At 39.7% G+C, this 14,420-nt stretch overlaps 1 protein-coding gene across 5 annotated transcripts in view; it reads left to right on the forward strand.

Annotated features, from left to right (window-relative positions):
- Positions 1 to 14,420, forward strand: part of ripor3 (RIPOR family member 3) — a 104,970-nt gene that overhangs the window by 30,724 nt on the left and 59,826 nt on the right. For 4 of the 5 annotated variants that reach the window (XR_013548761.1, XM_078419339.1, XM_078419340.1 and 1 more), the window contains one exon: positions 11,573 to 11,702. Coding sequence is in view for 4 of the 5 variants with exons in the window: in XM_078419338.1 (XP_078275464.1) it covers positions 11,573 to 11,702 (130 nt within the window). In the remaining variant the exon portion in view is untranslated. Of the gene's footprint in view, positions 1 to 10,806; positions 10,886 to 11,572; positions 11,703 to 14,420 lie in introns of those variants that run through there. The other variant, XM_078419342.1, reaches the window with a different exon arrangement.

Here is a 14,420-nt window from a genome sequence, read left to right on the forward strand (position 1 = left end):
TTTTTGAGTGTTGGCCAGTTCAGGGTTTATCAAAGGTCCTGTACACATGATATCATATTAGGTCTTGCCATAAAAGGAATCTTCTTGGGTATGCTATCAAAACACACATATATTAAATAATATAACCATGGCATTACATTGATTTCCCAGGGCTTTTTAACTGCTGAGGCCATAACAGCTTTCAGTTCAATCTGTGGGTCTTAGCAATTAAGTGAATAGTTTGAAGCAATTCCGACTGTGTGATTTTCAGTCATCATTATTTATCATCTCCTACTAAGTGACACAAAACAAGAACAATTTTTTTTTAAACGTTGCTGAAAGAAAACTGCCTGATCAATGTTTGAAAACTCAGAAGAAGGAAAAATAGTTTTGTAACTCGATGGATTTCCTGGCTACTCTGGAACCAATCATTCATGTTAAAATCGCACAATTCTGAGAGAATTTGTGGGGTGTGAGTCTAAATTTACTCCATATGGCAAAAACTATTACCTGCCAAGGAAAAAAGCAGATCTCCAAAAATATAGTGTTCAGTTTGTTCTACTCGTAGCTCAGGACGGGCCATGCAGACTTCAACAGGTATGTGGCAATCAATGCTCTGTCCTCTAAGACAGCATGAGTACATAGAGTATATTCTGATTCAGTATGTTTGTAAAACTTATAGGGCAAGAGTCAGATAGTAAAGGTCTGTGCTGTACAATTACTTACTCAGGAGTTTGGTGTGAAACGGTAAATGCTTTGCAGGACAGCAATTTTCAGTTATCACGTCATTTACTCTGACCATCACATTCCCATACTGGCTTCTCCATCTTTACCCTTCTATATTCAACATATCAGGAGGAAAGGATGCATTTTCAGAGAGACCACCAGGAAGGTTGCACTTGAGTTTACCCAGTAATACATTCTCCTGTTGTCATCAACTGCAGCTCAGAGTACCAAACTATCATCCCCTCCAAACTTGTTACCAAGCTCACAGAACTGGGTCTTTGCACATCCCTTTGCAGCCACATCCTCACCTTCCACATCAACAGACCACATCAGTCTGAATGGGCAACAAAATCACCTCCTCGATAACCATCAGTACAGGGACACCTCAAGGCTGTGTACTCAGTCCCCTGCTCTACTTACTCTATACCCATGACTGTGCATCAGGACACTGTTCCAACTCTATCTTTAAATTCATCGTCGACACTACCGTTGTTGGATGAATTACAGGTAATGATGAGCCAGAGTGGCAGAGGGAGATCGTCTGATTGAATGGTGCCAGGCAACAAAATTGCTCTCAACATCAGTAAGACCAAGGAGCTGATTGTTGTCTTTAGAAGAAAAATACCAAGAATGCACAAACCTTTCTTCATCGATGGGTTGGTGGTGGAGAGAGTCAACAACATCAAATTTCTGGGCCTGCATAGTTCTGAAGATCTGTCATAGGCCTGGCACATGCAATCATAAAGAAAGCCCATCAACACCTCTACTTTCTCAGAAGATTGAGGAGATTCAGTAAGTTGGCGAATACTCTCTTGAACTTCTACAGGTGTATGGTAGAGAGTATATTGACTGGATGCATCATGGCCTGGTTCGGTAACTCAAAACCTCAGGAATGTAGGAGATTGCGAAACGCGGTGGACACCACCCGATCCTTCACGGGCACTGATCTCCCCCCATCGAAGGGATCTATAGGAGGCTCTGCCTCAAAAACACAGCTAGCTTCATCAAGGACCCTCACCACCCAGGCAATGCACTCTTTTCAATCCTGCCATCAGGAAGAAGGTATAGGAGTATAAAAACTGCGATGTCCGGGTTCAACAACAGCATCTTCCTTGAACACTACAAATATGAACTATTGTTATTACCTTACCTGGCCTTTAATTTGCATTAATATTGTTTTCTTTAATTTATTAAACTTTCTTTTGTTTATTATGTTATCTATGAGTACTGTGTTTACAGACCTGCTGCAAGTATGAATTTCATTGTTCTGTTTTCGGTACATATAACAATGAAACACTCTTGACTCTCGACTCCTGATCCATAACCAGCATAGAAGTGGATGTACCAGAAAATCAAACTCCTGCTTTCATGTCTCTTAATACCATCGTTTGGATGATTTTGGACAACTTCATCCAGAGGTATTAAAAGCAGAAGTTTGACAAGCATATAATAGGATTCCAACAGTTAGTTCTTGTTGAGGCCAGAGAAAATGGTAATTGATGAGGTGGCACGTGAATCTGTTCTACTCATTCAGCAGGATAATAATTGTGGTCCTACCACTGCCACTTTGTTAATGCCATTGTAGAGATTTTGCCCTCATGTCAAGAAGGTGCTGCCTGAAGTTGGGTCTTCGACTAGAACTGCTGCAGGTCATTCTCCAAGATATTAAGTACAGTTCAGGTTGCTCCAATACAGGGAGGATTGCTGACTTTGAAGAAGGTGCATAAGAAGTTTACCAGGATGCTGCCTGGATTAAGAGGGCATTGGCTATAATGAGAGGTTGGACCAACTCAGCTTGTTTTCTCTGGAGCTTCAGAGGCAGACACGCTATCTGATAGAAGTTTATAAAACGATGAGAGGAATAGAGAACCTTTTTTTCCCATGGTGTTAATATCAAATACCAGATGGCATAACTTTATGATCAGTATGATCATAACTGAGATGTGCAGGGGGAGTTTTTTTATGCAGAATGATAGATGCCTGGAATTTATTGCCAGGGGTAGTGGTGGAGGCAGATACAACGGTAGTGTTGAAAATGCTTTCAGATAGATACAGGAATATGCAGAGAATCGAGTGATATGGAGCACAGAAAGGATTGGTTTAATATGGCAGCATGTTCAATACAGACATTGTGGGCTGAATGGCCAGTTCCAGCACGCTCTGTACCATGAGCTAGTCAGTGCAAAAATAGGAGGATAGAGCATGTGATGGTATAACTGGGATTTGATAGAGGAGGGAGAGCCTTAGATTTCTGAGACATTAGTAATATTTCCGGGAGAGGTGGGACAATTTGGATAGTGTTACCTCAATAGAACTGGGACCAATTTATTTGTGGGTAATGAGCTGGTGTTCAACCTAAATTGAACAACAAAGGTTTTCCAAGATTTGAAGCGAGTATGCAGGAAATATCTTTTAAAATGTGGGATGTTATGTCATCAAATCTAATTTAGATAGGAAGAGACAACGAGAGACTATTAACATAAGTCAAGTCAAGTCAATTTTATTTCTATTGCACATTTAAACACAACCCACATTGACCAAAGTGCTGTACATCAGTGCAGGTACTAAAAACGAACATACAATAACACACAAACCTAACAACACATACATAAACAGTTTACAGTTTACAGTGCCCCCTCAGAGCGCCTCAAATGCTAGGGAATAGACATAGGTTTTGAGCTTGGACTTAAAGGAGTCGATAGAGGGGGCAGTTCTGATGGGGAGTGGGATGCTGTTCAACAGTCTGGGAGTAAGTATGGGCAGACAATATAAGAGATGGGGAATATGTTGCAACTTTACCAAACACTGGTTAGGTTGCACTGTATACAAGTTCTGGTTGTTACTAGAAGGAAGATGTGATTGCACTGGAGATGGTGCAGCGGATATTCGCTAGTATGCTCCCTAGATTGGAGAGCATTAGTTATGGGCAGAGATTTGAAAGGTTGGCTTGTTTCTTTTGCAGCAAAGGAGGTTGAGGGGTGACCTGTCAGAACTATATAAAATTAGGAGATGCTTAAATGGTGAAACTCTTTTTTTTCCAATGGCTGAGTTATTAAAAACAGGATGACATATATTTAAGGTAAGAGCAAGAAGCTTTCAAGGGGAACTCAAGAGTAGGTATTTTACGCAGAATGGTTAATGTCTGGAATGTGCTGCCGGATGAGATAGTGGAAACAGATACAATTACTTTGTTTAAGGGGCATTTAGACACACTTAAATAGGCAAAGCATAGAAGGATATGGTCCGATTGATGGAAAATGGGATTAGTATTGATGGACAAAAAGGTCAGCATGGACATGATGGACCAAATGGCCTATTTCTGCGCTGCATGATTTATGATATCAGCCTGTAAATGTACAGGAAACATGGTAACATTTTATTTACAGTATAACTGCTCCAATATGTTGAACACAGATATGATTGTGGATTTGCATTAACAGTGGTGAGCTAAGGACTTTTCTTCTAGGCAAATATTCCCAAACCAATTGTGTCTCAGATTAAAAATTCATAGTGTAGGAGGTTAAGGGGGGTGGACAGGTATTGAATCTGTGTGTAACTGCTCCACGGCATAGAACTTTAACCAGACTGCCTGAAGATTGATAGCTGCTAATAAATATGCAAAAGTTCTATAAGTGAATATTTCCCATTAAAGATTATGACTAATTGGTGTCACGTTCATTAGCATAGTGACAGTGATTCATTGCTCTACTTCACAGCTAAGCATGGATATATTAAGGCAAAATTAACCAAAGATTCCAAGTACTGACATTGTATTTGTCTCAGAATTTCAGAAGCAAAGCTTTTATCATGAAAACATACTGGAAAACTTGGCAGCCTGATTTTAAAACTGATGTGGTTTAGCTGCCCATGACAATAACCACCTGAATTTCATTCCATTAAAATGAATGTATATGAAATTTGAACAGTTTCTCCAATAAATGTATAATCCACAAAATTAGCGTTACAACAGAACCAAAAGACACATGGCTTTGGAGTAATTCAGCGGGTCAGGCAGCATCTCTGGAGAACATGGACTGATGGTGCTTTGGGTTGGGACCCTTCTTCCAACTGATTGTAGGGAGGTAAGAATGCTGGAAGGGAAGAGAGTCAGGACAAAGCGTGGCAGGTGGACGCAGGCAAGGTTTTTTTTTTGGACAATTTGAGAACTTAGTCCACTGTATATTGTCACTTTAAAACAATGCATATTTGGGCCACTGGCTTTGAGATGTGTATTTTCAGCCATAATTTAATGCAGCGGTCTCCTGCAGAGACTGAATAAAATGAACATCTGTTTAAGATTGTCTTGCTTCTTGGCAATTATTGATCTGGTTATAATTAGTCCAAGCAGCGACAGATTTAGTCTTCAAGGAAATTATTGTCTTAGGTTACTTTCTAAACCAAAATAGTTTCAGAGTAGTATTCCATTAATATACTATCCCGGATTCACAAAAGTTCCATTTCACATAAGGTTGCAGCTGATCATGTAGCTACTTAAATACAGTTAATAGATGCCTCCATGTTCTGGTTTAGGTTTAGGTTCAGGTTTATTATTGTCACGTGTACCAAAGTAGGCATGCAGGAACAGCAGGCAGTGAAGAAAACTAATGGCATGTTGGCCTTCATTGCGAGAGGATTTGAATTTAAGAGCAAGGAGGTCCTACTGCAGTTGTACAGGGCCCTGGTGAGACCGCACCTGGGGTATTGTGTGCAATGTTGGGCTCCTAATTTGAGGAAGGACATTATTGCTATTGAGGGAGTGCAGCATAGGTTCACCAGGTTAATTCCCGGGATGGCGGGACTGACAAATGATGAAAGAATGGGTCGACTGAGTTTGTATTCACTGGAATTTAGAAGTATGAGAGGGATCTTATAGAAACATATAAAATTCTTCCAGGATTGGACAGGCAAGATGCAGGAAAAAAAAATCCTGATGTTGGGGCAGTCCAGAACCAGGGGTCACAGTTTAAGAATAATGGGTAGGCCATTTAGGACTGAGATGAGGAAAAATTTCTTCACCCAGAGAGTTGTGAATCTGTGGAATTCTCTGCCACAGAAGGCAGTGGAGGCCAATTCATTGGATGTTTACAAGAAATAATTAGATTTTGCTCTTAGGGCTAAAGGAATCAAGGAATATGGGGAAAAACAGGAACGGAGTACTGATTTTGGATGATCAGCCATGATCATATTGAATGGCGGTGCTGGCTCTAAGGGCTGAATGGCCTACTCCTGCACCTATTTTTTCTATGATTATATGTCTCAATAGTGCAGTGAAAAACTTCGTTTTGCATGCTATCCAAAAAGATCAGATGTTGTGCAAAAAAACCTCAAGTGAACCTTTCTGTTCACTGCAACGATTTTGTGCTTTGTCGTCATCGGTGCAAGGGTTGTGTCGGAGTTGCTCTGATTTAGCGATGATTGACAGGAGACTTTCAACACTGGATCTAATGGCTTTCTCAAAACTGAAACAGATAGAAAATAAGGAGCAATGATCATAGAAAGCTGTTTTAAGACAAGGTTCTGCTGCAGTTGTACAGGGCATTGGTGAGACCACACCTGGAGTATTGCGTACAGTTTTGGTCTCCTAATCTGAGGAAAGACATTCTTGCCATAGAGGGAGTACAGAGAAGGTTCACCAGATTGATTCCTGGGATGGCAGGACTTTCATATGAAGAAAGACTGGATAGACTCGGCTTGTACTCACTGGAATTTAGAAGATTGAGGGGGGATCTTATAGAAACTTACAAAATTCTTAAGGGGTTGGACAGGCTAGATGCAGGAAGATTGTTCCCGATGTTGGGGAAGTCCAGAACAAGGGGTCACAGTTTAAGGATAAGGGGGAAGTCTTTTAGGACCGAGATGAGAACGTTTTTTTTCACACAGAGAGTGGTGAATCTGTGGCATTCTCTGCCACAGAGGGTAGTTGAGGCCAGTTCATTGGCTATATTTAAGAGGGAGTTAGATGTGGCCCTTGTGGCCAAAGGGATCAGGGGATATGAAGAGAAGGCAGGTACAGGATACTGAGTTGCATGATCAGCCATGATCATATTGAATGGCGGTGCAGGCTCGAAGGGCCGAATGGCCTACTCCTGCACCTATTTTCTATGTTTCTATGTTTCACGTAAAGTGGCGCTATTCTCCAGCACCATCTCAAAATCATTGACATTGATCTACAACAATCGGTGCTGTAAATATCCATCAGCACAAATGTAGCATAACTACTAAGGAGATGTCTCAGTCCTGAAGAATATTGCTAGCAATCTAGGTCTGTACCAGGTAGTGAACAAACTAACATCATGTTAAACCTCTATGACCTTGTCCTCACCATGCTAACATTTGCAGGTTTGTCTGTGCATGACAGCATAGGTCAGAGGTACTTTAGTCCCTGGGGACTATTTTAGTCCAGCTAGAAAGATTATTCAGGGTGAAGCAGAGATTGATAGCAGATATATATGTATTTTTTTCATTTAATATTTATATATATTATATATATATATATATAATTCAATGAAAAAAATTATACTTTATTAAACAATGGTCGTAACAGTGCCAGATTGTTTATGGCGTTGAAGTGTCCAATCTTTTTTTGATGGGAAAGCAGTTCTCCTGGAGTATAGGAATGCGGGCTCTCCTCCACAAACCCCAGGATGTGACTTTTCGATCTCGGCCAACTCATCCAATGAGGCTGTATCTGAAGGAAAATTAATTACTCTCAAGATGGACAAATCTGAAATTAAGGTTGCCTTTTTTTTTAACAATTTACATATTTTAAATATATATATTTTTTACTTCAGTGTCCCTACCAGACTGAAGCCTGAAGTGCAAGACTTTTTTGCCGACCTCAATGCTAACAACTAAATTTCTCTTTATACAAAAACATAAACACCAAACTATATTATCTGGCATCATTTTCACTCCAGCAATATAGTACTATAATTCTGTTTGTGGTTACCTACTAAAACCATTTATTGTACATACCTCCAAAGACGTACAGGTATGTAGGTTAATTGGCTGGGTAAATGTAAAAATTGTCCCTAGTGGGTGTAGGATAGTGTTAATATACGGGGATCACTGGGCGGCACGGACTTGGAGGGCCGAAAAGGCCTGTTTCCGGCTGTATATATATGATATGATATGATATGATATGATACATGTCTCATTATTTGATGCACATGTCTCATCAAAAGAAAATCAAGATGTGTAGAAAAGAGCTTAAGGATACGTTGAAAAGGGGTCACATGACAATGCAGCAGTTACGCCAGCTGACTCAGAGCTCTAAGGACCTGGTTCAGTTTCTGACCTTGGGTGCTATCCATGTAAGAGCTTGCACATTGTGGTCATGTGGGTTTCTGTTGGGCGCTCCAATAGAACTATTGGAACTACTGTGTTTAGCTAGATCCGGTTTCTTCTTCTCCGCTGTTATCAAATTACTAAATGGTCTACCCATAAGGGTAGGAGTAAGGGTAAGATGAGTCCCAATCTCCTAACCTACTTCATTGTGAACATTGCACTTTTTTTACTTTCTCTGTAACTGTTATGCTATAACGCTGTAACATTATATTCTGCACTCTGGTATTTTCCCTTTGCATTACCTATTGTACTTGTGTATGGCTTGATTGTATTTGTGTATAGTGTAATTTAACTGGATAGCTCGTTGACTGGATAGCAAAGTTTTTCACCGTATCTCGACACAGGTGATAATAATAAAGCAATACCAATACTAGCTTGCATTTGTTGGGTAGAATCGTTTCTTCCTACCTGAAGAACCATCTGTCCCTGACATTTGTTTTGATAAATAATCAATAAAGAATCCTGAAGCCTCATGCAGGAAAACAGCCATATGTTGGCTTCTTGTGTATTTACTGGAGACAGTGTTCTTCATCCTGCTTCAGAATCAAAATCATTCTATTCCTTTCAATCATGGTGGCTCTGTCTGAAGAAGAGCCTCGACCCAAAATGTCACCCATTCCTTCTATCCAGTGATGCTGCCTGTTCCGCTGAGTTACTCCAGCATTTTGTGTCTATCTATAGTGGCTCTGAAGTTTTGTATTGACAAGTATTTCTTGCGCCCTTGAGCATGTGGCTGGGATTGACAAAAGAAGATTTGGGCTAGATCCTTAAAACAGCAGTCAAAATATTGGGTAAATTATAAAAAATAGAATGATGCAAAGAGAAAAATATTTCTACATGCTGATTTGCAAAATGTGGTTCCTTTTTGTAAGTGTGGCATTTTCACCAGTGAGATGTGGCACTTATGTTTTTGATATTTTTATGTATTTTGTCTGTCAGTTTGGAGCCATTGTGGGAAAAGCAACCATTTCAGCATAATTTAAACAACACTAACATATTGAACTTGTGCCAAATATAAATCCTTCAGCTGTAAAGATGGATGTCATCTGTTTTGTAATGGATGCTATGTTTCTGGCTGTGGTTGTTTTTGATCAAATCTATTGTGAAGAAGTTTTAAGGATGGACTCTGTTCAGCAGTGGAATGAAGACATAATGGATCATTTTAAGGAGACGAATGCTTGGAAATTCATCTGTGCCTGTGCTGATATATTAATTGATCGTTGACCAGTTGGCTCCACATCTTATCACTGACTTGGTCAACACATGGATAAAAGACCTAAACTCCAGAGGAGAGGTCAGCATGACAGTACTTGACATATGTGGCAACGAGGAGCCTTTGTAACGTTAAAGTCGGCAAGCGTCTAAAGACAAAAACTCCAGTGGTCAAAGATATACCTTGAACAAAGTAAGACAGTTGTGGTTGCTGGAGGTCAGAAAGTAGGGAAGTTCATCAATAGCTGTACAATGTGTAGGAAAATAACTGCATATCCTGGTACAAATCGAAGGTATCACAAAATGTTGGAGTAACTCAGCAGGTCAGGCAGCATCTAGGAGAGAAGGAATGGGTGACGTTTCAGGTCGAGACCCTTCTTCAGACTGATGTCAGAGGGGCAGGACAAAGAAATTATATAGGTGGAGGCAGGAAGACAGTGGGAGAACTCGGAAGGGGGAGGGGAAGAGAGGGACAGAGGAACTATCTACAGTTAGAGAAGTCAATGTTCATACTGCTGGGCTGTAAGCTGCCCAAGCGAAATATGAGGTGCTGTTCCTCCAATTTCCGGTGGGCCTCACGATGGCACTGGAGGAGGCCCATGACAGAGAAGGTCAGACTGGGAGGGGGAGTTGAAGTGCTCAGCCACAGGGAGATCAGGTTGGTTAAGTCGGACTGAGCGAAGGTGTTGAACAAAATGATCGCCGAGCCTGCGTTTGGTCTCGCCGATGTAGAGAAGTTGACATGTTCAATTCCATACTCAACTCTTCAGCATGTGAAGCTGCCCATGTCTGCAAGAAATCTCATGTGACATTTAGGTATGGGCCAAAAATGGCAATTAACATTCATATCAAAAAAGTACAAGCTAATGACCATCTTCAACAAGAGTATCCGACCACACATTCTTGGACATTCAATTGCATTAACTTGCCGAGCCCCACCATTAATATCCTGGAGAATACATTGTTCAGAAACTCAGCTGGACCAGTTAATACATATCATGGCTACAAGAACAGGTCAGAGGCTATGTATCGTATGATGAGTGACTCACTTCTTGAGATCCCAATGGCTTTCTGCCATCTACAAAGCCCAAGTCAGGAGCATTGTTGAATACACTCAAGATGCTTGACACTTACCATTCACCTAAAATTTATTCCCTTCATTATTGACATTTAGTTGCTGAAGTGTGTACCATCTACAAAGTGCATTGCAATTACTTGCCCAAGCTACTCTTTTTGCACCTCTAAAGCCCATGAGAAGAATAAGAGTTCTAGGTGCATTGGAACGTTATGCACAAACAACAAAATGATCACATTCTCAAAAATTAAAAAAATGTGTGTTAATTGACGCTATCTTCACAGCATGACGGAGGGTGAACTCAGCCCAGTCCTTCACAGGCATGGTCCTCCCCTCCATTGAAAACATCTATTTGTGGAGCTGCTTTAGGAAAAGCAGCCGCTATATTCAAGGATCCCCACCGTCCAGGCCATGACCTCTTCTTAGCACTACCATCGGACAGGAGGTACAGAAGTCTAAAGTCCCACATTACCAGTTGCAGGAACTGTTACTTTCCTTCAACTATCAGGTTCTTGGACCAACCAACATAACCCTAATCATACCTAGGTAATTGTACACTACTGTGGACTTGTTTCTTTTCCAAATTATATTTTTACACTTATGTCTTTTTTCTTTTTGCACAGCCTTCTATCTTTTAGAAATGTTAATTATAATTTATATTTGATTTATATATAGTTTGTTTCTGTGTGCTTGTCTGAGTTTATGTACCTGTATCTCACCGTACTTGTGCATTTGACAATACGTTGAACTCAGTTTCTTAATTTCACTTTTAGATGGAGTGCATCTGTGACTATTGGTGTTTCTGGAAGGAGAAATGTACTCCAGAAATAAAACTAGCCTGTCCTGAAATTGCTGTTTATCAAGACATGGTTACCTTATGAAAATGTAAAATATGTCCACATTAAGAAGCCCTATTATGTAGAGATAAATGTTAAATTGGTAATAATATTGCATGTGATAGTTGTAGTATCCAGGGGCATCACATGTGCTTGAATCTCTTCAGTGATTCTTCAGATGTCACTGTTAAAATTCAATATTATAAGATGCTAAGAAGTGCTTTGCCAATTATGAAAGAAGCGGAAATATCTTAACATAAAAAATTAATAACTTTGCTTATGTAAAACTTTCTTTAAACCTTCGCCGGTTCAAATATTTGTTTCCCTTGTCCCTGGACCAGGGAATATATATTTTTTCTACTGTCTCATATTTGATGTCTTTTTAATCTATTTTTAGGAACCATATCCAAGTCCCCAAGGACAATGTCTGTGAAACTGCACTTTGCCTCTCCTGCTGATTCTAGTGGGCTCAACCGCAGCCGTTCGTTCACTGGCTTTAGTTCCGTGCCAAGCAGAAGATCATCACAGTGAGTATAATTGACTATCACAGATGGCAAGCATATTGAGCTTGAAACTGTATGGTTTGAAGTGGCACTGAAGAGGGCTATCAGACCAATCTGAAGAAGGGTCTCGACCCGAAACATCACCCATTCCTTCTCTCCAGAGATGCTGCCTGTCCCGCTGAGTCACTCCAGCAATTTGTGTCTATCTTCGGTGTAAACCAGCATTTGCAGTTCCTTCCTACCAATTTTATACGAGGTCCTTCCATGAGGTTTATTGTGCATGAGACTTAGGTATTTTGCAACTTAAAGGCCCATTACCTATCATCTTCCTCCATTCTAGAGAGTGAGGACTTGTGGAAGAAGTCAGTTGGGTGAAAAAAGTGTTAGAAGAGATTTTGTGGGTAGATAATTGCACACGGTCTTTTATTTAGAGCGTGAAATAAAAAACCGCTCTATGGCAAACAAAATGATCAGGGAATCCATCGGGTTTGAATGGATAGTGGCCGACGTAAATTATAGTGGGGTCGAAGCAAGATTGTGACGATAAAGACTAGGCTCAATTGGAAAATGACTGGTAGGAATTGAGAACATCAGCATGAAAGAAATGAAACTGAAGCAGGTCTATTGGTTAAGGCCATCTTCAGCATGTGAGCCATTCGCATGCTTCATACAAGCTGCCAAATTTTGTAGATGTGATGTTAAAAAAAAGCATTGTATCCATTTAAATTGATTGAACGTCCTTGGTGACCTCCATACTGTTTAGGCCAGAAACAAAATTCCAGAAGTTATCTCCATTTGTGTTTGGCTTAAAACTTTCGTAATAGTGCAGTAATCCTTGCAGTCGTTGAAAAGACAAGGACTGCAGATGCTGGAAAACTGAGATAAAACAGAAAATGAAGTGATGCCAGGTTTGAATCAAATGTTGTTGAGGACACAAAATTCTGTGAAAAGCTTTGATCTGCCCTTTATGAATCAAAAAATGAAACTAGCCCACCAGGATATCATAGCAAGGATATATTGTTCACAAATTGTCACTAGTTACCAAGAGATTTCTCATTTTAGGATTGTTTTCCTAGAATATGGAAGATTGAGAGATAATTGAAATGTTTTTAAAGAGTTAGATTTAAAAATATAATGTAAATCATCTTTGAATGTTTCACAAACAGACAAACCTTCTTGAACGTTTTGCCAATCATCTAAGTCATAGGCAGGTTCTAGCCGGCTGTGAGAATTATTTTTCTCTGTGCATGGCTTGTTCTCTGTCTACCACGTGATGGGATTTATGTCTGTACTTTGCTTTGCCAATGAAGATCAGATGGCTTCTGAGTGGAAGTTTTCACTGGGGATTTGAATAAAATAAATGCAGGCTTAGCAAGTATGTGAGAAGCTCGCATGAGTGGCTTGCCAGTGCCAGGAAATTCGAGACTTACATTCGTGTTTAAAACAGTAGAGGTCCTTCTTAAAGTAAAAAAATTGTTTGTTGTCGCTTACACTGTGAAATGGAATCCAAACCAAGGGAACACAATAGATCACAGAACAATAAATTTATGGGCTCCCTTCTAGATGTAGCATTAGCTAATCACAAAATCCTGAGATAGACACAAAATGCCGGAGTGAGCGGGACAGGCAGCATCTTTAGAGAGAAGGAATGGGTGACATTTCAGGTCCAGTCGGAAGAAGGGTCTAGACCCGTAATGTCAGAGTATGAAGAAGGTCTCAACCCAAATCCTCACCCATTCCTTCTCTCCAGAGTTGCTGCCTGACCCGCTGAGTTACTCCAGCATTTTGTGTCCATCTTCAGTGTAAACCAACATCTGCAGTTCCTTTCTGCACAAAATCCTGAGAACGTCCATGAAATAGTTTAAAATTAGTCTGTCTGATTGGCCGCTGAGTACATATAATTTTCCCGTCATGCCACTTATGGTGGCATAACAACAGAGTAAGCGAGAGAAGACAGAAATAAACTTGTTTTCATTCTCTAAAGGGTATTATTTTTCTATTCCCATTATTTGAATTCTCCTACTGCAAGATGTGTTTTCCCATAGATCAAAATATTTTTATTTCCATGACTTTCAATTTGCCACTGAATATGATGGAAATTTAATTACATGCTATTTCAAATACAAACAGTACCTTGTTGTAACTATATAATAGCAGAATTATAAAGACATGGCAGGGCATGGCATTTTGAATCATTTAGACAGTTCCGAGTTTGCATGCTGTCAGTCACATTGCAGGAAACCAGCTCAGAGCATTTCATAAACACATCAGTTAGATTGCCTGGAGACTTAATCTGATATTAAACTAAATTGAACCAAGTGTTGGAATTGCAGTAAACAATTTTGATGTTTAATTGTAGCTGATGTGACCTGCAATTGTTTAATCTGTGACAATTCAAAATAACTTTGTAGAATGGCTGAGTGAGAGACAGTAACAAACCATACTTTAATACCCTTACATAATTCTGCTGGGGAGGAATTTGTCCTCTTTCATTGAAAGAATCAACAATTAGTTCTAGTTGTGTTCTAAACTATAACAGAACTGTTCTGGGCATGAGACAGAGTGTATAGATTTTTTTATGACTTCAATATTAAAATACTTGCTCGTTGTGTTACATAGTAAAATATTAGTTTATGTAATGAATATTACATTGATTTTTTTTTTTAAATGAATCTATCAGAAGTCTGTTCTAAAGGATAATTATCATATCATATCATATCATAATTCTCTGGAACAAAACGA

Source organism: Rhinoraja longicauda, chromosome 22, assembly GCF_053455715.1.
Source record: "Rhinoraja longicauda isolate Sanriku21f chromosome 22, sRhiLon1.1, whole genome shotgun sequence".
Lineage (NCBI taxonomy): Eukaryota > Metazoa > Chordata > Chondrichthyes > Rajiformes > Arhynchobatidae > Rhinoraja > Rhinoraja longicauda.